Consider the following 26,446-nt stretch of genomic DNA (forward strand, 5'->3'; position numbering starts at 1 on the left):
TGACAATGAAACAGCTGTTTTGTGTTACAACTTCCGAAAGATTATTGGAGATGAATTGACAATGGCTTGGCAATAAAATCAAAAAAATATGGTTTTCAGAATGGGTTTCCATCTCCCAAACTGAAGGTCTTTGGAAATCCCCTTTGTAGTACACAATTCACATAATTCTTCATTGAAAAAGCATGCACTTGTAAACAAATACAATACATATTTTTTTTTATTTCACTTGTTAAATACAATACAGATTTTTTTAATTTCACTTGTAAACAAATACAATGCATTTTTGTAAAATTTACATACATGTATGTAAACCGAATACTTCACATTTTATGATGACTGCATGTACACGTGTACGTGTACATGTACAATGTACATTGCACACCCGATAAATTTGGTTTGAGATGTTTTGATGGTGCTTCATGTACACGTCTGTACATATACACTTGCGTACATGGCTGCCATGAAGTGATGAATATTATGCACAATGCCCTCACAAAATAATGAGATGTATCATGTACATATCCAATGCAGTCAGTTTATCCACTAATCAAAATTCCATTGTATTGTATAATACCAACATAAGAAATGCATTCCAAACATATTAGTCAAGGATATCCATAATTGTTATTGAATACAATAACTGCAGCCCCTTCCAAATCCTTCAAAATATACATGTACATAGCAGTGGCGTAAATCTGTCCTGCGGCGAGTGGGGGGGGGGGGGGGGGAGGGGGATGACCAAAATAACCAAAATGACCAAAATCCAAAAATTGCCCGGCCGTGGAAATTCATTGAGTTCCTGTACCGGTACAATGGAGAATTTTGGAGGATTCAAGAAGTTTTTTTACAAAAAAAATATCCCTTGACTTACAATTTAAGGTTAACCCTGCTATTGTTGAACCACCAAGAACGAGGCAAATGTCACATTGTATACAAGTACATCGAAGCTTATTACTTTTAAAGTAATAAGTTGATGCCTTTTTGTTGGCAAGGTCAAGCCAAATGCTTTAGGGAGGTCTATCTTTTGTTGACAGTAAAAGGCCAGTGACCTCAGTGATTGCTTCTGTGGTTATTGACAGCCTGGGGCAAGAGGGACAAATTACTGGATTTATAGACAAATAAACCTTTAAATCTGGTGAACCTCAGATTTTGTTTGCCAGTGAACACAAAGCAAATTGGTTATTGCTTTGGTATTTTAGGGTCTTTAAAGTTGAACCCTTTCAAACATTTAAAATGTAAATGTATGGTTTGTATGGTTGTTTTACATATGTATGTACACGTGATGCGATCAAGCTAAATGAGTCGTTTGTTGACCCCGGTCCAAATTTTTTTTATTTCAGATTTGAAAAGAGCACAATCTCGGCATTACTACTGTGAAAACCGCATGCTGATACCATCTTTATTTCAAAAATTATAGAAATCAGAACACCATGAGATGTGATGAAGTGATGTGATGAAGTGGCCCTATTTTGGCCTGTACCTCCAAATGAAAATTCCCGACAAACGACTCATGTAGCTTGATCCCATCACATATATTTTGTGAAGGATTTGTCCTTCCGATTACAACCAACCAGCAGACGCGTACCATTTGGTACAAAAGCCGATTGCGTAATGCCTCAACTTTTACACGTTTTGATTGGTCAGATCAGGGATGGTTCCAAACCATAATGCAATTACTGACTTTTTTTTTTCTTGTGAATTCTACAGGGACTAATATTGGGACTGCCGAGGAAGTTGCCATCAAATTAGAATGTGTCAAGTCCAAGCATCCCCAGCTCCATATAGAGAGCAAGTTCTACCGTATGATGCAGGGAGGTGGTGAGTTCTTGAATTTTTTTTCTTCCCCCAAATCGAAAATGTTCCAGGTTCAGTTTAAAATTTTAATTAAAGCCCAACCTCGTTTCCATGGGTACGATCTTGCTGCGCCATGTTGTTTCCCATCATGCCTTGCGCGATCTTAACCCCTGGAGTTGTCTCATTTAAATGTGTCAAATATTGGCACATTTAAATTAGGACTGCAGTCGATGTACATGTATCTAACGTGATGCCATGTTTCAAATGTTCAAAGTTGTTTTTTTGAAGAATCAATCCTTTCAAACATAAGGTTTCGACTTTGCGTTATTTAGCAAGGATTTGTATTAAATGTACCTCTTTCGTCCCTTTACAACCAAAGATACAGGTGTTTTGGGGCGAAAAACGAGGCTACCATAATCCATATCGTACAGGCATCGCGCAGTTTTGAAGAAAAAAATGTTCGTATGTGACGTGACGTGCATAGCACTTGAGCGCATTATAGGGCGTGCAGTCTTCGAAATGCGCGCGCAGTACGCTCTGAATAGCCGGTCAGCGTCGTTTACGTGTTCTCACGGCCAGGGGTTAGTGAAGGAACGCGCACGCGCCCATGGAGTCCAAGCTGATTAAAACCATCATGAACGCTCATTGGAGATTTGGAAAGTGTCAAACCGGTGTACTGCCTACAGAGCTTTGATCGTCCTCTCGATGGCTCTTTGGTGTAAATTTTTTTTTTTAACCGGTCTGTGTTTGGTTTCATCAACTTCCTTTTGTTTTTGAAAGTTCTTCTAAGTTTTGTCTGGTTTGTTTTGTCAGTTTGATGGGATTCCTTTGTATGGCCAAAATGATATGGCCAAAATGGTTTGAAACAGTTCAAGTTTCGGTCTTGGAGACCGGGAGTCTTTTGTGCAATTTCATTATGTGATGTCGTTCAAAATGGTCACATCTAATTTGAAGGGAATACCTTAAGCCTCACTCAGCATGCAACTCGTTGATTATTGCTCTGCCAAGAGAGATGCTCTTGATACATCAAACTTGTGATTTGAGACCATTTTTTCTTCTATTTCAAGCACACATTGCGAACCAAAGTAAAAAAAAAAAAAAAAATCCGTCATAACTTGGATTAACTGAAATGGTTGACAAAATCCTCTTGCACTTGTTGATACGTGTACCCCTACCTGCGTAAAGAAAAAATGAGTAAAAAAAAGGGGGGGGGGGAGGTGTTGTCGTCGGGACCTTTAACAGCCACTGCATGTGTTGTCTGGAAGTACAATGCCTTTTTGTGCCCATTGCTTTAGGGTGCCTACTCCCTTTGTTGATGCCCGCGCCTTGAAACCACTAATGCTAAAGATGTGAAGTCATGTACATAATTCGACCTGTCCGTGGGTCGCTATTCAGGCTATTCAGTGCGCACTCTGCAGGTTGAAAGTGGTGTTAACAATCACCAGGTTTTGAAGGGTAGGCCTATAGCCCGACTTTGCTTGACATTGTTCGTTGAAAAAAAAAAATTGTAAAAAAAAGGAGAACAGAACGAACTGGTTTCATGTTGACTAATAACTGGAAGTCGTTGTGGTTTCATTATTGACTGAAAAAGTCAATAACATTTTTCCCAATAGAAATAACTATCGTGATTCAATGTATGTTAAGCCATATCCTTTGTGCTTTTTGTTATGTTTTGGGTGTGTTTTGTTGTTGTTGTTGTTGTTTGCCACTTATTGAATCTGTAACCTACCGGAAACACCCCCCCCCCCCCAAAAAAAAAAAACTCATTACAGGAACCCAATGGTACGTTCTTTGCCTTCTTAACTTTTCATTAGATGCCAAGCCCCATTCAATTTAGTGTGCTGGGCTCTACCTTCCCCATCCGGCAAAATCGTCCGAACTCTCTGTGTATTTTGAAGGCTCTGAGACGGCTAAAGATGTTTGATGAATTTTCCGTTCCATGTAACAGAGCTTTGTCTGCACGGTACAGTTGTAAATCCGATTACCGTCAACACGGATTAAGACCCAGTCATAATGGAGTGATCAGACAACTGTCAGTTTTGTCAACTTCAGTGGGAAAAAAAACATGGGTTCTTGGTGCACCAGGATTTGCAGTTAGCCATTTGAGTCTTGGGTAATTGTATGCGAGTCTGTTAAGATGGCAAAAACATGTACCGGTACATGTACATGTGTTGTCACGTAGTAGAACACATGTGACTACACATCAGACATGGCATGACTAAAAAAGGATGTCCTACATGAAGTGCCGGATTATCACAAATTTTGGTTTATAATTATATCCTGTGGGTTTTTTTCAGTCATGTTATTTGCATGAAAACGAATTGTAACCATCAATTTGCATATCACTAAATTTAACTGACTCCTTTCATTAAGTCTGACTGAAAAAATCTTTGTCCATCTTGGTATAAAGCTCTCAATTCTGCCCCCCCCCCCAATTTATGTGCACCATTCTCATCAAGCACATCAGAAGTAAACAATGAATATTAAATCCATTATTGGATTATATTCCTCTGCCCTTCTACCGGTACTCCGCAGATTACCAAAGCAAACATTTGTGGTTATTTCTTCCTGTAAAGCCGTGTTTGCATTGGGCTAATTTTTTGTGAGATTTTACCCAGATGATGATAAAATTAAAGTGGGTAAAATCTACCTGTTTGCCTTGTACGTGTACATGTATGTATGCATAGTAAAGCCTCGGTATAAAATGTACATGTACATACTGTACAGTGCATTGTACATGCACGGTACATTTGTACAATGTATGCGGCCCATACAATTCAAATACTGTACATGTACGTAAATCGCATTCAGTATAGGCAGCACCTGCTCTCAATGTAGCGTGTAAATGTGAACATCTTAACGAGCCTGCGAGACATATGCAATATGTAAGGTGTGTTACATTGTTGGGATCATAGCTAAAGCTCCCTTGGGGGGGGGGGGGGGGTGAGAGATCCTTTACAATGGCCAGCAAGGTGTTTGCTTTGACTCAGCTATTCCTGGAGCCAGTTCCTTCACAACATGTGCTCCATTCTGCCAAAAAAAATACACAATGCCGTTTTTTTCATTTTACGTAGGAATTAATCCAGTGAACAAATTGCGCAGTTTCATAACTATACATCCATAATGTTCTTCTTTTGTTTGAATATTGAAGATGTTGTGTTGTTTGATAAAAAAGCAAATGGCACAATCTGACCTTTAACCTTTATTTTGTGTACATGTACTGTACATGTACATGTACTGTACATGTAAATGTATGTAAATGTACATGTAAATGTACATGTAAATGTACATGTATACTGTAGATGTACATGTATACTGTATACATGTACATGTACATGTTGATTTTGACAGGACAACGTTCATGTACATGTACATGTAATTTTTTGTCTTGTTTCATAAGACTCAAGATATATGAATTGCATCCTGCAGGAGTCAGTCATTGCTCCGTGGTTACATGCAAGACATCAGGCTCTTTATTTTCATTCAGAATTGCAGATTATTTTCATTGAGAAGCTTTATTTAACTTGCTTGTTGGATTTATTTTAACGGTTTTTGTTTATAAATATGACAGACTTCATTTTTCTGAAGGGTCAGTATTTTTGAATTCAGCAGAGAATTAATGATAAAAGGATTTTAATCAGACATGTACATGTAGTAACCGCTTTAATGTCAAGAGGTACCGGTACATGTACGGTTGTCACATAAGCTGTTTAGAATCCACGTTCATATATTACCAGTATGTAATGATTAATGACATTACACAGAATCGTGAGCAGTCAAATAACTCTTGATTAGTTCAGCTACATGCACAACGTCAACAATACTTGTGCATTAATATGGAGGCTGACCGATGTGGTGGTGCATGCATTGGTATCTACATTTAATTCGGCGTGCGTGCTTGCGATTCTTTTGCCTCGTTGGAGCTGCCAAGTTCAAGGCAATACTCGTTAAGGACTGGGATAATGACGGTGACAAATCAAGATGTCACAGTTGGTCCTTTCCATCGTCTCCTGTGCAAACTGCAACGTTCGGTTGTCAACATTGAGTCAGTCATGAAAATCTCCTGCAAAATTATCGAGGGATATCTGGATAACAGTTGAACACACATAGCTGTACATGTCAAACTGTTCTTTATTTTTACCGACATTCAAGCAGCCCACTAGCCCAGCTGTGGGCTATTCTCCCGTAGATTTCTTCTAATATTAACTGAGTGATTGAGTCATACAGTCGTATCGTAGACACATACGGCGAGCCACAGCTACTAGAAAATCATATACATGTATTGTACGCTGTTGAGCATACGCAGTAAGCAGGTAATGATATGCAGGCCTCCATTTCCTTATCATGGGAAGACGTATGGTTTTTCTTATGTGTAGAGGCTGGGTGGGCTTGAATTCCTTGAGGGAGCTAGAATTTTGAAGAACGTTGTTTAACTAAAGATTTAGTTTTATTGGATGGGGGATGTTCATATGATTTCAAAGTTATTTCTATGTTTACATTTTTTCACAATTACAACTGAACGATGTATTCAAATTACATGTACGTGTACATGCGCATTTTGTAATTTTGTACATGTACAATGTACATGTACATGTACATGCACCGGTTCTACATGTACAGTGTATAAGACAATATTATTACATGTATAGGACGCAGTACATGCTGTACATGTACCATACAAATGTATGTTCCTGTACCTGTCTGTGTTATACATGACCTGTGCATCTTAGTTAGAGTACACATGTACATATTAGAATATTTACATACTGCCGACACATGTACATGAAATACATGTTTGCGTGAACAAGTACATGTACCGGTACGTATATTTATATAGTGAACATATACACACTACAATACATGATTGTCATTACATGTGTATGTGTATACATCCATTAATAATGTGAAAGCTCACGTTCACGCTCAAACCAGACGTAACTCAAGTACGGTGCATTATAATGTGCATCATGCACATTGTTTATGACCATGCCCTCATGTACGCAACATAGCAACATACAATGCACACTACTGGCAACAACTTAGGCATGCATTTATTATTCAAATACTGGTAAAATGTAGTACATGTACATGTACATGCATAATAATCTGACATCCCTGTGCCACCAGTGCAAAACTGCCCAAGAATTGGTGAACTACATGTACATGTACATGTACATGTACATGTACATGTGCGTGTACAGTAACCCACCTAAATGACCTGTTGTGTGACATGGAATAGAGGGGCTTGCCTGCAGTGGTAAATGAGTCACCAAAGTTGTTTTTATTGTCCAAAGCTTGCAAACTTAAATTGTCAATTGTCATCACAATACAGCCAATGTACCTGTACATGGGATATAACAATGTACATGTAGTGGGCAAGTTTGTACTTGTTTTGATCGTCAATCTTTTGAAGTCTTTTGTTATAACTTTTTTTTCTTCTTCAATTGTTTGGATATTTTCTAAAGATATTTGGCTGAAGTTCCTTTTAATAGTTTCACTAAGTCCCCACAATTACGGAACAAGAATGTGTGTGCAGGTTCGTAACTTGGATACACAACAACAGTGAAGTACTGGTACAGCCATTCTTTCTGTGGTAATTGTACAGTCTTCCCCGTGCACATAATGGGCATTAACACAGCGCAGCGGAGGACATGTATGTACTGTGGTACACGTAGCAGTGTCAAACTTGTGTGACCTCAGACTGACCTTAGGTAGTCCAGGCTTGGGGTGGGGGATGAGTATGGCACCAAAGGGATACAGTAGTCTTCGGAATGTTTGACACCATTTCATGTGGTCATGTGCCAGCAAGTAAACATTTCGCGTGACACCTTTTGAACACTCTTGTCAAAATCTCACTGGAGCAACACCGGAAATGTTGACTTTGCATCACGCATACATTACACTGCGGTTATTTGGAGTGCATTTTGCATGAATGCAATTGTTTTGGTCAGACAAACATGTACCGTACACCACATAATTCCAATCCTTTTGTGTCATTTGTGCCAGATAGCATTGTCTATAGGTTAACAAAGAAAACTGATAAAATACCCGGATTTAAAAATTTACATAGCTATTGAAAAAGAAAATGTGTGTCAAATAAATTTTGATTTCGAGTCACTGTTTCAAAATACCTGTAAAATTTTTCACTGTACTCATGGTACTAGACATAATATTTTTTTGACATCCTACATACCGGTACTGTACATATGACAATACATACATGTACGGGTTCATGTGTGTATAATCTGAGAAACTTTTTCGCTAACTTTGAAGTTTTTCCTCTCATCGTAAATTTTAGGCACTAGCATCACCTCAATTCGTCAACGTAGGTTGCTTGATGTTCTTTATCTTTGAGTGCCAGCGACGGTAGTTATTGGCTCTTTTTTTAGACCCTGGCTCGGGCATCGTGCCAGAGTACGCCTGAGTCACCAACCCGGGAATAATTCCACTGTGCCCCAAACTCAGGAAAAATGGACTAAAAATAAGTTTTTCGTGCGGGTTAAGGCGGGGGTGTGACTGGACTCCTTCTTGGCACAGCGACAGTGTCGGGGTGATTTCTGCGGTCGTCATTTTGGGATTGCAATATTTTTTTCTCTCTCTCACTTTGAAGGAGCTTTCAGCCTCGCACTGAATTAGTTGCACAGGAAATTGAAGTATTTGTCATCTTGGCTCGGTGCTAAATTTATTATGGAGTATGGATCTCCTCCAAGAATGCCCTGTACATGTATATCATCAGTAAAATCCTTTTATCTAAATTGTGGCTTTTTTTTTTAACCCTAACTCCCTAGGCCTTTTTGCTAGGATGTAGCCTCAATCCTGCAGGGTGCAGACCAGTAAATCGGTCCGAAATTGCCTGCGCCGGCCAAATCACGATTTGCATGCCCTCAAAATCTTCGGTATTTGGGCATGCTTTGGGCCATGAACTTGAAGGTTAGTAAAAAATATGGGTGGAAGCCGTGCACAGGACTGGGAGCTTGCAGTTCTGTGTAATTTGGATGTAATTTGGACCCTAAAAGCGCTCTATTTTGCAATGGAGTGTAGGCATCGTTTTTCAAAATGGCGATGGACTTCAGGACTATTTTCAGGGGTGATCATCTTCAGATGGAAATTTCTCCTAAAAGTCATCAGTTGACCCCCCGAAAATTGAAAAGAAAATGAAAGATGATGAAATAAGCTTTAATTTGATGTGCGTCTCGAACACCTTGGAGAGTTGTGAGTATTTTTCCCGAATTTTTGAAGTGGGAGCATTTACCATTGGGGTCTATGGAAGTTTATTTACTGGTCTGCTACATGCAGCCTCAATCCTGCAAAATCCTCCAATTGGCCTCATGGAAAAATAGCATGTGTACCGGTAGCCTCAATCCTGCAGGTTCCTCCATTGTTTCTTGAATATGGTCCGTGGAGGGGTGACCACTGCCTGAATCCTGCAAAATCCTGCGGTAGTGACTGTCAATATGTTGAGGCTTGGCCAGTGACATCCTGGAGCAGTACGGAGGATTTCAAGCATATTCCAGGCCTATATTTATGCATGGCTGAGCAAAAACAACACAAGGTCTGGCCCAAAACCTTGACAAAGTGCATCCTACAAAATTAGTAACACACTTTTGCCATACATACACAACCTCAATCCTCCAAATTCCTCCACTTTGGCAAAGAGGATTTTGAAGGATTCAGGGCGGTTAGGGTTAATGATGTACAAATGTACATATGAATTCTAACTTGTGTTGGACAATGTACATGAAAAAACTAGCGTTATAGATCCAGTTCAATGTAATCTTGTGCATTCCGTACTTGGAAGCAGACAAGATATGTACCGGTAGGATAACTGCAATCACAAGATTTTATTATTATGGTGTATTATTATTGTTATTATTATTTATTTTTGCTAATGAAATTAAGGATTCCTCAAAAGCACCCTCGACACTGTAGCTTGCAAGCCTGAAGAAACCTATAGAGAAGAGACATTGAGAAGATATTACAGGTTTAGAGGTGGGAGGAAAATCCCAGAAGAATGTTCTGGGGAAAACCCACTGAATCAGGCAGGGACTGGAAAACCCAATCCACATGTTGGCCCAGGCGGGATTCGAACCCGGGTCACAGCGGTGGAAGGCGAGGAAAGTACTGCTACGTCATTCTGATGTAGGGAACTTCCATGAGTGTATGTTGTACTCCATATAACGCATCCAAAGGGCTTGATAAGTTTTGTTCAGTATGATACATGTTGTGTACTAGTGCATGTACGTTTTACACTGCATGCTTATTTCCACACTGGAAGGCAACTCATCCTGTACGCAGCCTATGGTCTGCACAGTGCGGACTGTGACTGAACAGTTGCACACAGGCATGCATTATGCACGCGTACTGTTATGTACCTTACAGTAGACGTACATGTACATTCATTATTAGCTTGGATACGTGTACATGTACAGTACAAGTATTTCCAGTATAAAATACAAGCGCACATGCTGCAGATTTTGTACAATTGTACATGTGCAGTGCATGTGAATACCCTCCTTATTGCTATTTGTACAGTACACATACTGTACACAGATCTACATGCACATGTACATGTACATGTAGTTCAGTACACTTTGACAGGCACATGTGTACCATTTACATGTATGTGTTGGCGTTGGAACTATGATGTACAAGTTTGTACATGTATGTACACATGTACATGTATGTAACAGCGCCGATTTTAAAAACATAACCATGGGAAACCAGTCGTCGTTATTGACATGAATGTGTGCTACAGTCATTACAGTTCAGTATTTAATTAAAAATCCTCTACATGTATGTAAATGAATCAGTGCAGTTCTTCCTTTCTGGTCAATCTTTCTAAATTACTAGTTTCTTAGCAATATTTTACCAATAATTTTTACATTAACATTTTGTTTTTGAGAATAAAAGGTCAAAAATAAAAACAGATACACGTGTGCATTGACCTCTTTTTTTGTTTCACTAACACATGTTTGTTTCTTCTCACAATGATGATAAATATTGCAGTATACACATTAACATCTCATTTGTAAACAAATATGCCGTCATAACACTGACAGGTTTTCCTCCTAATCTCCTTGGAATCAGATAATTAATTGTGCCTGATGTTAATCCTGCACTGGGGGGGGGGGAGAAATCACGGCAATTTGCATTTCTCGGTGGGACCATGGAGCTCTCCGGGATGTGCATGGCGTCATCAGACGGTTTACTGTGTTTTTGTCTACACGCACTGTGTCGTAGTACGTGTACGTGGCTGCGCATTCATTTACTGAGTAAGCACCTCGGCTGCGGAATGGATGGATGTTGTCCTGCAGACATCGTTGATTTACATTTTTTTCTTCCCCCCCCCCCCCCAAGGCCTGCTGACCTTTTATACACACTGGATACTGGGGGAGAAATCCGAGCTTTGGAAGATGTGACATCCTTTCCGTCATGAAATCTACCCGCTGAAATCGTCTTTGGACGAATGGTTCGGAGTGTAGAAATAGGGAGAACCAACAAACACATGACAAATGCCCTCTAGTTTATTGTTTCCTCTTAGATTCTCTCTAGATTTTAAAGAATACAGCTCGGGTGAACGTGTACGTGCACTAAGATTTTAGAGTTAGACATTCAAGGAGCTCAACATGTCGAGTTTGTGATATTGTGGCCACTAGCATACCACCCCAAATTTACATACACACACATGGATTGTTCATTTGAATTGATTGTTCAATTGTATGTAAAAAAGTATGTGTCCATTCTTGAAATGTACTGTATGTTTACATGTGCCCGCGGACATACTTTTTTAAAGTGCATTGGCAACGGAATCCAGTCCTGCGGATGTATTTTACTACCAAGAACTGAATTTTTATTTTGCTTTTCTCATGCAGTGAAAACAAGGGTGTTCCTTTTCAAGTAGGGAAAATTGCTATTTTTTGTTCGTTATTCAAGATACCGTAGAGATTTAAACTCTTTGAGCTGATTGTACTGACATGCCAAGTTTAAGCATTGTTCTCTTCTTCTTTTTGGTGGGAGTTTTACAAAGATTGTTTTTTAATGTCCTACATGACATGAACGTAGATATACTGTACTGCACTGTGCCATGTTCTTTCTGAAAGGACAACGTAGGGTTTGCAGATCTGCTAATGTGAAACAGGAGAACAGCTGCTTTGAAAGGCCCTTTGTAACATCCTTTCATGTTGTGGGTGGCAATTTGATATTTTAGCAGCCAGTTTACAGTGGCCAGTTCATCCGCTAGAGGCTGGCTCGATTGGGTGTGATGTTTCCAAGCGTTTGGGCAACAGATCTGTGCAGACATTTCAAGGATGGGTTTTCTTTTTTTTCTGTTGGCGGATGTTTTTGTCCGAGCACTTTGCCTAATCCCCTTAACCCTTTCTATCAGATGAAGCGTGCTAGTGGTCTTCTATCAGGATCTTCAACTATGTAAATGCAGGGTTTTTTGTCATTGTGATATAGGCCAGTGCACTCTCACAAAATCTGGCCAATACTAATCTGCAGATTCACATACATGAGGCATACACGTAATTTCAACCAGTTGTCAAGTATAAAATTAAAGTTGTTTTCCCTCAGATTTAAGCTGACATTGTGACTACTTTATTCATTTAAATCGTGCTATATTTAGAAAAGGATAATTTGACTTCCTTTACACGTATCTCAGTTAGTCTGAGAGTCAGTTAGTTTTGTAATTGAGATACAGTATTAATACGTTGATGAAGGGCAAAACCTACATGTAATATTGAATTTACATCACCCTGACGCAAATTCCATCTTATAAATAGTGAGAAATACATGTTCTTGAATATATAGAGTTCCTTTTGAACCATCTTTAGGATAGTACATTAAAAAAAATCAGTTTCAAAAATGATGTGGAAATAGCCAATGTTAACATATAGCTTCCTAAACCTCTTCATTGATTTCCTTTCACCCACTATGCATTAATAAACATGACCTTCGAAAAGCTGTTAATTTTATGTGGAATTAATTTGAATTTAATCCATTTCAAATAATTCGTACAGGTATCACAAAATACCTTTTGCTTGAAATGTCCAAATCTGAAATCAGTTTCTAAAATTGAATTCAGCTGAATGAATAAGCCTCTGTACTGATGACGGCACACTTTGTTTACGTGTGTGCTTTCCTATGGTGCTCAGTGGACCGTGGGCCCCCACTGGCTCCATAGGAACGTGCGCATGTACATTGTAAACAAAGTGTGACATCATCAGTACAGAGGCTTATTTGTTTCCGAAGGAACTTAAAATCATTAAGTTGTTCTCCTCTTTCCTTCAATTTCCGTCGAGCTTTCTTTGGTTAATTAAGAATCGCCGTTTAACCTTTTGTCTGAGCAGTCACAGTCAGTCAAAAATTCAATCGACTTCCCCTACCATACCTCATACATATGCTAGTCATCAACACTCGATCATATTCTTGTAGGCACTGTGACTAGTCAAATTCCAACCAGGCAAAAGCAGGTAACTGGTAGGCCCTACATGTACATGTAGGTGCAACTGGCTTATCAGACACCTGCAGTCAAAGCATAGCTGTGTCAAGTTGAAAAACCATTCATAGCAAGTCATTCCTGCTTTATGTAGGCAGGGAGCGCTCAAGTGTTAAAAGAGTCGCTTGTCTGTTTTTGACTGCTTGGATAGCTTTGTTAAATTTGCCAGCCAAAGAGGGAGGGTTGATAATTCCCGTTCTTAATTGCTCCCTTTTGTTTTATCTGTGTGTCACAGTGGGTATCCCGTCCATCAAATGGTGCGGTGCAGAGGGAGACTACAACGTGATGGTGATGGAGCTCCTGGGCCCAAGCCTGGAGGACCTCTTCAACTTCTGCTCGCGGCAGTTTGGCTTAAAGACAGTGCTATTATTGGCTGATCAGTTGGTAAATATTGGAATAAGATGTACTCTGTTCTAAAAAAACAAAAACAAATCTTGAGTCGCATCAAATGAGTCTCATACACTGCCAGAATGATTTTCTTACCTTTCTTAAACTTCAACCCCGTCGGTGAATCAGATGAAAAGTTACAACATTTTGTTGGAATTTGGTGACCCGAGCAGAAGATGTTTTGTTGTAGATGTCAGATATTGTTGGATTTCAGCAGGGTCCTTGGCAAACACTTAACCCTATCCTAACCGTCCCAACTCCATCAAAATCCATCCCCCAATTTTGGGGGATTTTGACAGGCAAGCCATAAGTACCAAGTCCATCAAAACCCACCTGTACCAGGTGGATTTGTGGTGGATTTCGGCAGATTTGGTCCTGAAGCATTATGTGAAACGCAGTCAGTGATGGATTTTGGCAGACAAAGTAAAACTCAGTTGGGAGTTACATTGTACGGTTAAAGCAGGGTTAGGGTGACTGTACATGTAAACCTTGTCTCAAGGGAGCAAGACTGGACAATAAGTTTGCCAATAAGACATTTTTGGATTATGAGAAAAAACATTTTTGGTGGTGGATTAGGGCACAATATGTTGCATTTGCTCACAACCCTATGAAAAAAAAATCTCATCACTAAACTAAATACATTACTTGAGAGTTCTTTGAGGTACACACTGAAGGAGGTTTATTCTGAAGAAAATCCAGATGATTTGCTGACTAGTCATGTCCACTTTAAACAGACTACCAGAGGATTAAGGCAAGGAAAGTACCGGTATTATTTTGACAACCTAACAGTACACAGAAACCTGTGCCTTCACAAGTGAAACCTATCCAGCGAAGGAATGCCGCTGGCAAAACTAGACCACCTACTGGCAGCCAGTTCTAAGACATTTGCTATAGTATTAGAAGCAGACTGAGAACATTTCTTAGAAACGAGAACACCCGTCCTCCTTTCAGCCATCGGACACCCTTGAGTGGTGATAGCGAGATTGCAGCGGCAGACGAATCTTCACGCTCCCCTGCCTGCCGCACCTGACTAGAGTCAGGACAATGCATTAATAACGCCTACAGACATGATGTCTGACACATCCGATAGCAAACGATCTACCAACAGTCGAGCCAATTTACATGTTCATCATAATTTCATGCTAAAAGTAGGTGTTCTTGTCTGGATAAAAAAAAAGAGAGACATAAAGACTTTTCCAGGAATGCGATCAAGTAGAAAAATCTTAATGACGCACCCGTCTGGGGACACTGAATCATAGTTCATGCTTGTCAGTTACATGTACAGTTTAACCCAGAAAATGACGGGATCTTTCAACTGGGAGAAATTATGAAAAAGATTCATATGTGTGAATGTGAATCTTGCCTTTTGAACTTTGCAGAAGGATGGAATAAAATTATTTCAAGTCTTTGAATTAGGAAGCTGATCTTTGCTGATCTGAAAATTATACTAGATCAGCAATCGAGCAATTCAGAAATACATGTTCAACTAAAATACATGTAGTTTTTTAGCTTTTCTTATGATTCATCCTGCATGTCCTGGGTTGGATATAATTGGTCACAAGGTACATACTACATGTACATGTCAAGCCAAGTGACATCTTGAATTTAGAGACTTTGCCTTCTCTAGTCTGAATTTCTCACTTTACCCCATGTAACAAAGACCCACCCAGACCTACTCCAGCCTATTCCCACACAGAGTGTTTCATCTAAAGTGCCATCCTGACTCTGGCTCAGAAAATTTAACAGTTGGGTGGGGAGGGACCCGTACCAGCGTCTCTGTGGTACCAAGCGCACAGTATGCTGGTACCCTTGCTGCCTCGTGTACACATTGGTCTTATCAGATGCCGATCACAGAAAATGCAAACACACTTGGCATCCGCAAAGTAAATTTATATCAATGATTATCAGCTAGAGTTAACAAGGTATATTTCATCTTTATCGTCCAGACAAATTAAGTACTCTTGAAAACTTACAGTATAGACGAATCCGGGCACGTGATCACCATACTCTCACAGGGCCCCCTTCAATGGAGAAACCATTGTGTACCCTATTGTACATGTATAAAGTAACTGCCCTGTGACCGATTATTTGAACAATAGCTAGCACAATGCTTTTGCCATTGAAGGGGGCCTTTGTGATAGAATAGTTACGTGCTTGGATTTGTCTATATACCTCTTGAGCCAAAATCTGCCCTCTATTTTTTTTTCTTCCCGATTTCCAAAGGGCCCATCCCAAATTATATTTTACCTTAAAAGGTGAAAGGGTCTCTGGATAGAACACTGTCTCCACGTCATGTACATGTACATGCACACATCTCTCACTCACCCTTGTCCTGATCTCCAAGTTAACTTCTATTTTGAGCAACCTTCAAACTGCTCTAACTTTGAGAGAGAGTCTCCCAGCATTGAAAACCCATGCCTTCCTAACTTTTTCACAATTTCTTCCCCATTTTAACCACAGATCAGCCGTGTTGAATATGTACATAACAAAAACTTTATCCATCGGGACATCAAGCCCGACAACTTTCTGATGGGGCTGGGCAAGAAGGGCAACCTGGTCTACATCATCGACTTTGGCCTGGCCAAGAAGTACCGCGACGTCCACACGCACCAGCACATACCCTACAGGGAGAACAAGAACCTGACGGGCACGGCCAGATACGCCAGCATTAACACACATTTAGGCATTGGTGAGTAGAGGAAAGTTCTAATTGCCCGTGATGCAACAGAAGCCGTGTCCGGAATTACTTTGGAAGCGGCTGCAGCCACTTCCCATAGACGTGTGTGTTGTTTCCAGCCGAAGCCAAGTAATTCGGACGCGGCCAGAGCCCAATTTCAACATGAAATATCTCTCCGAAAATTGGAAAAAAATGTTGCAACCTGACGCCACTTTTTTCCTTCAAACATCATCTCAATGAAGGTCAGTTATTGCATGATGATAAGACATGAATCTGGGACTGAGAAACATTTCCTATTTTGTTAGGAAATACTTAAAAATTTTCTTGACTCTCCATAGACTTTGTACACAACAGCTGAAGTGGCGTCAGGTTGCAACATTTTTCCCGAAAATTTCCGTGCTTAAATCCGCTGACCAGTTTTATCACATCACATTTTGGTTCATAAGCTGTTTCTCTTTAGAAAATATTTTCTGCACTTAGCCAATATTTGTACTTAAAAAAGGCAGAGTAGACCATTTTGTCATTGGTACATTGTTTTGGTTTTTTTTCGTTTGAAGCAACAAAAGTGCTCAAACTCTAAAGACGGGTGCTTAACAACTAACCTGATGAAGCGTTAGCTCTGTGAGTGCTGTCTTTTTTGAGAAAATACAATATTCTGGATCTCGATTTCAATTCAAAATTTGCTGACTCATGATACAATCTCGAAAATCAGCATTCGGGACATTTTTTCTCAACCAGCCAATTGTTGCTACAATGTATGTGATGTCACACACTGAACCAATGATTCAACTGCGCATGTGCGTCGTGTCACAGCGCTGGCACCCATTTACGGATTTTCCCAATTACAAACCAACTGCCAATGACAATTTTCAAAAATGTGTCACTTGACGCATTTTTAGTAATGACCTTCTTTTATTGTTTTCTTCAAAATGACAGCATGCCAGAAAGAATAATTTCGCGAAGACTTAAGTGCCATTATCTTTTATATTTTGTTAAAAAGTAAGCTTTTTTAACAAAAAATTGGTCGGTTACTTTTTGGATAGCTGCAAATGGTCCCACCCTACCTTTAATACCTCCATGAAATTGGCCCTAGATGTTTGGATTGGTTGAATTTTCAAAATTAATTAATGACGATAAGTCATAAACTCCGGACAGCAGAGGTCCATTCTTGAGTGGGGACTTTGAAGAAAACATCTGGGGTCAATTTCATGGATTGACAAAGTCCAGAAATAAGCCCAGCACACAACAAAAACCCAGAAATAAGCCCAGCACAAAAAAAATAACTTGCGAATGGTTTTCTTATCATGTGATTGGTCAATATTTAAAAGTCAAGGTCTCAAGTCTCGAGGGCTGGCCAAGTATGTCTAACACAAGTGGAGAAAGAGTTTTCATCAAACCATATAAGGATCTCTTCAAAATCCAAGTGCAAATATCAATTGCAAACAAAAATCCCTGTTTTGTCTTTCATGTACAAAAAATGTACATATATAGTCGTGTGCCCTAACGTGGCGCACTTCGAAGCTTACCCAACTTTCCTCGTGTAGTGTTGCCAAACCTCTTTGTTGACAAACCTCAAATTCATGCAGTGAAATACTGGTACTTTTACCTTATTAATGCTTGCTATTTAACCTCCGTGAACAATTTTGGTTTCATAAAATTTAAGCCAAAATTTAAAAACAGTGGCGTCCGGAAATTGGGCACAAATTGGCGGAGTGTTCCCTAACGTGGTGCACTTAAATAAATCTCGGAAAATTCCAAATTAACATTTAAGAATTTCTGTAAACTTGATCAATTCTGATAAATCATTATTATTTCTACTTACATACCCAGCCAGATGTTAGTCAGAAAATTATTTTTTTATTTTTCGGGGCATTTCAAAGGTTTCACTTTGCACTTGAAAATAAAATCGGAAAATCACGCCAAAATAAATTTTTCTTTTAACTTTGTAGCGGGTAAATAAACTCGCAATTTATGAACGGGAGTGTTTAGAACTTGATGAAATTTCACTTTCTGTGAAATTTCAGTTAAAACGTTAGGGGCCGCGCCACGTTAGGGTACATCAACAATACATGTATGTATGTGTGTACCGGTACATTGTGTTAGCTATTGCCATGTGAGTGTTATGTTACCTTTGTTCTTTTCAGTTTCAGCCAATATTTGGACAGGTTTGTCCAGCCAAGCAAAAATGCTTTATATTGAAAAGCAGGGTGGCCAACATGTTGTATGAAGTACTCTTGCTTGGGAAAAATGGCACTGAACAACAAATTCAAAACTCTCCTGCGAAGAGACACCCATTCATTTCTCTGTGGCTCAAGTGTGGGTCTGCAATTAGCAAAACCAACACCTGCCTTTCAACACCTGGTTCTTTCAAAACAATTCCAGAGAAATAAACCATTGATTTTACCTGTTGGTCGAGTTTCTAATGTTGGTCAGAGTCCCCAATCTGAACAACCTCCCGAGATTCATGATGTATTACCTTTGCTGTCATCCAGCCCTCCAGATAGTTTATTAGGATCCGCTTTCAATGCTGTGTCATATTAGTCCTTTGATTGATGCCCTCGGAATATTTGAAACATTTGGCGGAATCACAAATAGATCACGGTGGAGGAGGAGGCGTTAAGTTTGGATCAGATTTTCTGAATGTCAACGGTGCCAGGGGTTCTCCAAATACATTGTTACACATTTACTTTTGAGAAATGGGCTTTTGTGTAAATAGTTTGTCAGTATGTTTTATGGCAATCCTTCATAAAGGCTGGTAAATCTGTCTTGGAATGCAAATGTGAGGCAAGTTGACGTCATAAAATATTCATGTTGAAACTTGCCTCAGTTGAAAAGTGGTCACGCTATGAATTCATATTCGCGCCTTTGCTACGAATTAGATAAACTACCCAAAAGAAATTTCTTCTAATCATTGAAGGCTGTTAAGAATACAACTTTAGAATTGCCTTTCACTGCTAAATGTCAACTCGAAAAAAGAAGGGGAAAAAAAACAACCCATCTGTATCTCGCAATTGGTCTCACAAATAATGCCTTACGTTCTCATGTTGAATAAGCTGTTACATGTATGATAGCACTGCACTGTATTTCAATATTAGTTTCCTGTCTGCTGCAGTGTGATGATTTTCGCAATAAATTGTCGGGAGGATAAGAAGTAGTAAATACTCGTTGAATGATGGGGGATTTTAGACCAGACTTTGAAGCAGTGATTTGCCGAGCATCTTGAGGCCATGAGCTCTCTCTGTCTCATGAGGAGACTTAATATTTGATGATGCGGAGGCTATTGCCTCTTTCTTTCTTCCGTTCCAACCAATTTTTCCTTAAACTTGAGAGGATCTTTCTTTTCCAATATTTTACACTTAACATTTCCTGATACATTTTAGAAATTTAGAGGGTCTTTTTATTCATTATTGTAAAGGAAGAGATAAATTTTGTGTAACATTTGTACTTTTTTATTTAAAGTAGGGAGGGGTTTAGGTTGAATTTCAATCTCTAATTGTACAGTCAGAAAATTGGTTACGCGCTACTTGTTATGAGTGCGCTAGGCCCCTGCAAAGTAGGATCGATCAACGCAATCAGATTGTACGGTGATCGTTATTTCAAAAGCAAAGTATACTGGTGTGCGAGTCTTGGAACATTTTTGCATGTGATGCTCCATTACGATCACCATGCTGGTGCCTGGCGCGTTACACAAATGTATTGTACATTCATTGTCAACATACATGTACCGGTACGTACATGTACTTGTATAATGTGTGGTATTGTTGCAAAGTTTTCTGGCCCTGGAGCTAAAATGCACAGGCATCCCAGATGATAAATACAATTTATGTGCTGGAGGTTATATTTCAGAATTTCATATTTCATAATATATAATCTCATGTGATGATTTAAGTTGGTTTATTGTTATCATTGTTATTTATCCTTTGCAGAACAAAGTCGGAGAGATGATCTGGAATCACTGGGCTACATGCTGATGTACTTCAACCTGGGCAGTCTACCCTGGCAGGGCCTGAAGGCTGCCACCAAGAGACAGAAATATGAGAAGATCAGCGAGAAGAAGATGTCCACGGCCATTGAGACACTCTGTTCTGGCTTCCCACGTAAGCTTAGCAGTCAAAGAATGTATGGGGGTCGAGGGTTTCCGAAAACCTCAGCGAGGTGTCTGGCTTTTGTTTCAGTAGATTTAGTCAAATTGAACATCAAAATTGCCATAATAGGAAGCCAGAGTTGGAAATTATTTTGTATACTTTCCCAAATTATAAGGTTACCAACACCCTTCTTTCTTAACCCTAACCCTCCTCAATCCTCCAAAATCAACCAGGCGGTTTTGGAAGATTTTGGAGGATTGAGGCCAAATGGCAAAAAAGTGTCAGTTGATCGTGGAAGATGCATTATGTCAAGTTCTTCTGTGGTTGTTTTGGAGAATGTGTACTTGTGTTAATGAATGTTAAATGTTATTCAAGGGCACTTCATCTTGTAATGTGACGTGCTTCTTCAGGAATTAACTGTTCTTAGGGGTCAAACACAAACATGTTTGCTTTTTTAGAGGCTCCTTCATTACATTGCTTCGAATTTCTCAGCATTGCTCGTATTTTCAATAAAACATTGATTTAGGCAACTCTTTTCAAACCATGTCACAATGCAAACATTTTAAGTGTCATTACCATGGTAAAACATCTTGAATGGTGTTTCTCAATACATGAAATAAACGATTTTGTGATGATTTCTTGTACAGTTGTCGGTCGTAATTATTTTATTTCTTTACTTCTTTAGCTGAATTTGCCACATACCTAAACTACACGAGGTCGCTACGATTCGATGAGAAGCCCGACTACTCCTTTCTCAGACAGCTTTTCCGCAATCTCTTCCACCGGCAAGGCTTCACCTACGACTACATCTTTGACTGGAATCTTCTCAAAATTGTAAGCAAGTAAAAAATATTGACATATTAACCCTGCTCCAAATATGTGGCCTGTCACTACAAAATGAGCATAAAGTCAAACTTTTTAAGAAGTGAAATATTGTTATTTATAGATTCTGCAGGACGAGAGCTTTCAAATGGTGTAGCTCATTTAGGGGTACCGAGTTCAGTAACAGAAATATAGACTACCAACTAGATTGAAGTTGTCAAAGTAATTTTTGAGAAAATGGAATATTTACAAATTTAGCTGTTGTATTACATTGAAAGAATAATCAACCAATAGAATGGGATGAAAACAGGCCTTTCAAATTTCGGCTTTTCCCCGTACTGCAAAATGGCAATTTCAAACTTTATGGTCATTTCGTGGCCATGTCTTTGCAAAGGAACGCACCTTTACGTTTCCATCAGTGTTTTTTTTTAACACTGTTGAGGGGTACTTGGGCATCAGTGTTGCAATTGAGGCCCGTCACAACCCAATTCACAAGTACAACGTGATCAACAATGATAATGATATAAACCTTTGTCACAGTGCATTTGAAAACCATGTTTTATGACTTCATGACTCGTGATGGACTTTTGAGGACTTTTGTGAGGCTTTGCAATGAACATGTACTACCACACTGTCATGCATGGATCAATCTCCAGTAAAAAGCACTCCATCGTTTGCTCGTGTAATCCTCAGGCCAGCTCCAATCCACGACTAGCCCAACTCTTTAACTCATCTAACCCCCAGGGCAGCTCCAAGCCCCACGATGAGGAGCGGGACAGGCGGGAGGACAGGGACAGGCAAGGCCCCCTGCACCACCCCCGGAGCTCCACCACGCGGGCGGTGGCTACCACGGCGGCTACTAGCCGTATCAAGGCATCAGAGGGACCTCCACAAGGGCCTGCAGCAGGTGGTAAGTCACTGTGCCACTTGGCGGAGAGTTTTAAGATGCTTAGCAGGAAATAGAATGCTAAGCAGAGTGTTAAGATGTTAGAGGAGAATTTTTATATGATATGCAGAAAGTGTTTAGATGCTTAGCACGAAATTGGATGCTAAGCAAAGATTGTTAAGATGCAACAGGAGAGTGTTTATCTGATATGCAGAGAGTGTTAAGATGCTAGGAGAAAGATGTTAAGATGCTGAGCAAAAACTGTTAAGATACTTAGCAGACAGGATTTACATGTAGCTGCTAAGAACAGAGTGGTAAATTGCTAAGCATAAGGTGTTTAGCAGTTCAACAGAAAGCTTAGAAATTTAAGAACTGGTCACATTTTTTCCTTTTTTTTTTTTTTTTAAGGGCAATTTGGAATGTAAATTGCCCAAATGTCACTGAGTCACCCCAAAAAACCTTGTCGATGAGTTGTCATATTTTAGTGTATACATGTAACAAAGCAGAAGCCATTTCAGCATGCACTATTTTATTCTCCTGCCAAACAGCGTCTTGAAACAGAAACAATTTGTAGGCATCAGTGTGCACTGACCAGTTTATCTTTTCAGAAATTAGCGTAGATCTATAGATCATAGGTTACATATCTGAGTTCCTTAATACCTTTCCCTCATATCTTTATAGTCTCCAACCCCCAAGCCACGGTATCCGTAGGCTCGGTCCGTAAAACCTCGGCCGATTACAGATGGTTCCCAGCTCGCAGCCACACGGAGCTGCCGGAGATCAGTAACAGTAGCAGCGGCCATCAGGCAGGAGCGGCCTTGAAACACAGCCACTCAAGCGATCATAAGCATAGAACAGTAGTGCCTAGGTAGACTAGGATAGGGATGTGTCTGTGTATAGACCTGGTTGAGGAAGTGGGGCTTCGCTGGCTGCGGCCCAAGTGGACTCGGCAGCTTAGAGCAGCTTCATGTGAACCTCCGGATCCACTTTGACTCTTCTGTTAAGGAGGCATCTTTGGAAAACAGTACTACTTGAAAGTTGTAGTGTTAAAAGTAGTCACATGGAGGGTATGCTTTTGTTCAGTCTGAGGTCCTACTTAAAATGAGAAGCAAGGTACTTTCTTTGATACCTTTTGTGAAAAGATTTGCAAGGCTTTCCGTAGACTTGATGAATGTTAAGCTGATTGACAGCGAGACAAGCTTAGATTGAGTGTTAGGATCATCTTACTGAAAGCTCCATGTTAGTGTAGGATAGAGAAGAAACCTGAATGAGTACTAAACAGAGAAGGGTTAGGTATTGAATCCAGAGGGCAGGTTATAACTTATAAGCAAACACCTGTATGTCAGAGTTCCTGCACCAAACAAATTAGTTTCAAAGGACTCTGCACCAAAAAGGCAGTTGGAATGGAAATTCAGGCAAGCAATTTTCACTTTATCTTGAATTTTTTTAGTCCCTAATTTCGTAGGGTAATTAGAAAAGAAAGGGCAAACATTTGAAGTTAAATTATACGGCAGTCTGACCTTACCGTATCTAAAGTAAGGTCGGACATTTTGGGGTTTTTTCTAAGACCACGCTTTAAAAAAGTATCTATATAGTATTTAAATTATTGTAAATAGTTGTGACAAATAAATAATGTCGGGATAGGTTACTGGTAAATGCATATGGCTTCATGCTTGGGAAGATTCGTCCTAGGTTCAAAGTCGTGATTGTTCGTGGCAATTTTATACATACAGAACACTAGCAATTGGTAAGTTTCAAAACTTCAACCATCTTGTTTTGTTGATATTTTGGTGCTTTTAATGTTCTGCGTTTCCTGTTTTGGAAGTTCTGTTCCTTCAAAATTGGCGTAGTGTTGACACTACAATCTAATTAATTACATTGTACCAAGTTTTTGTTTTGGTTTCAAATCAGTGATCAAATAATTGTCCTTAGGGAATTCAGGTGTTCTGCCAACTCTGGCCCGGCCATAGTGGTTTCATTTTCATGCTGTTTGCATTAAAACGTAGTTCAGTTCTGTTCTGACTCACCGTTTCAATTTTTACATTTATTTAGCTTTACTAAGTTCTGTTCTGACTCACCGTTTCAATTTTTACATTTATTCAGCTTTACTAAGCCCAGTTCTTGTTGGATATGCATTTTGGTTCAAGAGTTTTTGTTCTTTTTACCAAAAGCCAGCAGTTCAATATTTTCGCAGAGAACTTTGTGCGCCAACAATCACTCTCTTAAAAATCTACCAACCATGTTTTTCATATCAAGCCTTGTTCCTTTTGATTCTTGTTGGCTAACCACTCTGTTCCAGGCTTTTTTGTAACCTTATTTTTGTGTTTGCTGTCCAATTTATACATTTTATTTCTTCGATTCCAGGCTTTTATTCCAGGTGTTTTTTTTAAGGAAAAGTCCTACCCTTGTTCAAACTAAAATCTGTTGGTCTTTTTTCCTGTTGGCTGTTTTTACTCATGATGATGTTTTGATCAGAAGTTCAACCTTGATTTTGTTTGGTTACATATGGGTCATTCTATGAATCTGGGTCCACTTTTTTCCCATCTCTATTGCATCTCACATCTTTGATTTTATATTTCTGGCTGTACTCCTAAATGCACTCATCCTCCAATAGTGATTATGTGACGCAAACGACCCAACAAATACAATTTTTTTTGAGGTCATTTTATTGACACTTAATGGCAAATTGCAATGTACATTGTAACAGGCTCATGAAAGATGTCACACTTTGGACACTAAATTTATAGAATGACCTGTGTACAAACCTCTTCATCTTCAGAAATAATTGTTGATACACTTGCACCTGTTGCAGAGAGTGACAGATGTTAAAAATACTGTTCAGTCACAAAGCTCTTTTGTTAAAGAGTTCTATGATGTGTATTGTACACAGCAGATCAGAGGCTAAAGGAAGTATTTATTACAGGCGAATATTGTCAATCATAGATATGATGAGAAGGTTTGAATAGGGCTCATTCAATGACCGCCATTTCTGTAGGAGAAGTGCAACTGCGTATTTTACGCAATCTAGCACGCATTGCGCAGTGTTGAAAATTTTCCAAACACGCGTGTTCGAAATAGGACGCAGCCGATGCGCGTTATGCAAATTGACGCTCAAAATGCCGATGCACGTGGATGGTCTGTAGGAAATGACGTCATTTGAACGAGACCTATTCCCGTGACTAAACACACTACTGGTTGGATTTCTGAGTCCGTAAGTTACAGGAAAAAAGTGTGAAGTGGTTATTAACAACTTCTCTGTTTTCTAATCCTCTTGCAGCTAACCCCACATCACCCCGTCCAATCTCCCGAGCCGATAACCAGCGCTCAGTCAGCCGACGCCTGCACCGCGGCGTGGCCCCGCCGGGCATGTCGGGCCCCGACCTGACGCGGCGCGACATGGGCTTAGGCCGACTGACAACTCCATACTCTGCAATCAACGGCGGCATTGGCAGCGGCCTGGGCGGCGCCACCAAGCCCAACGAGCTGTCGCGGGAGGACGGCGTGCCGCGGACGGCCTCGTCCCGCTACCTGCGGAAATGACCATCACGCCATGTGGGCAGTGCTCCGTATCGATTAAAGAATGAAAAACAAACAACAGAACGGTGAAGGGTGATGCAATATGGCGTAAGAAAATTGACAAGCAGAGAAACAGGCCAGAAGGAATTAGATGAAGGAGTTGTTTTCTTGAGCGAGAGAGAAGGGCCTCCGGAGGTGGTCATGGACAACGCTTGGATGGTCTTCAAGACTGGACTAAACTTTTTTTAGATGGTAACCTGGAGTACTGACAAATGGACAGAACTGTACACTGGGCACTGGGAGATTGGATGTGACCTGTTTGATACCAAGACCGACCGATTTTGTAGACGTTACGTCAAGAGCTGATTTGCTGAAGGCAAAACGTGAACCAATCAGTTGATTGTCAAGTGATTTGACTTGTAACCGATCAAGTACGCAATCGCTGCTCATTGTGGATATTAAAATAAACGGAAGCAAGCATGCACCACTCTCCCCTGCCGAGAGCAGATACATACATGTGTATATATATCAACGTACATACAAGGAGTTTAACACAAAGATACATGTATATCAGGCCTGGCGTTTGATTGTAAATTAAAGAGTCTTGATTCTGTACCTCGGTGGGCATAGGTCTCCCTTGACAGGAAAGAACCGAATGTCAATTGATGTTAATATCTAATATTAGGCCAAAGAGCCCAAAAAGAATCAAAGGCATTATTAAGTGAAATTGGCCAAATATTTTCAGTCCACCCAATGTTGTAGGATCGTAGGGGGAAAAGGAA

At 39.9% G+C, this 26,446-nt stretch overlaps 1 protein-coding gene across 3 annotated transcripts in view; it reads left to right on the forward strand.

The window, feature by feature from the left end:
• LOC119737789 (casein kinase I-like) overlaps window positions 1-26,113 on the forward strand; it is a 31,978-nt gene extending 5,865 nt beyond the window's left edge. For 2 of the 3 annotated variants that reach the window (XM_038212400.1, XM_038212399.1), the window contains exons 3-9: window positions 1,708-1,818; window positions 13,527-13,675; window positions 16,139-16,367; window positions 20,282-20,452; window positions 21,126-21,274; window positions 21,956-22,172; window positions 25,426-26,113. In XM_038212400.1, coding sequence (XP_038068328.1) covers window positions 1,708-1,818; window positions 13,527-13,675; window positions 16,139-16,367; window positions 20,282-20,452; window positions 21,126-21,274; window positions 21,956-22,172; window positions 25,426-25,688 — 1,289 coding nt within the window. In that variant the 3' untranslated portion in view covers window positions 25,689-26,113. The remainder of the gene's footprint in view (window positions 1-1,707; window positions 1,819-13,526; window positions 13,676-16,138; window positions 16,368-20,281; window positions 20,453-21,125; window positions 21,275-21,955; window positions 22,173-25,425) is intronic. The other variant, XM_038212401.1, reaches the window with a different exon arrangement.
• The last annotated feature ends 333 nt before the right edge of the window (window positions 26,114-26,446 follow it).

The sequence above is a fragment of the Patiria miniata genome, unplaced genomic scaffold, assembly GCF_015706575.1.
Source record: "Patiria miniata isolate m_02_andy unplaced genomic scaffold, ASM1570657v1 HiC_scaffold_3, whole genome shotgun sequence".
In the NCBI taxonomy this organism is placed as follows: Eukaryota; Metazoa; Echinodermata; class Asteroidea; order Valvatida; family Asterinidae; genus Patiria; species Patiria miniata.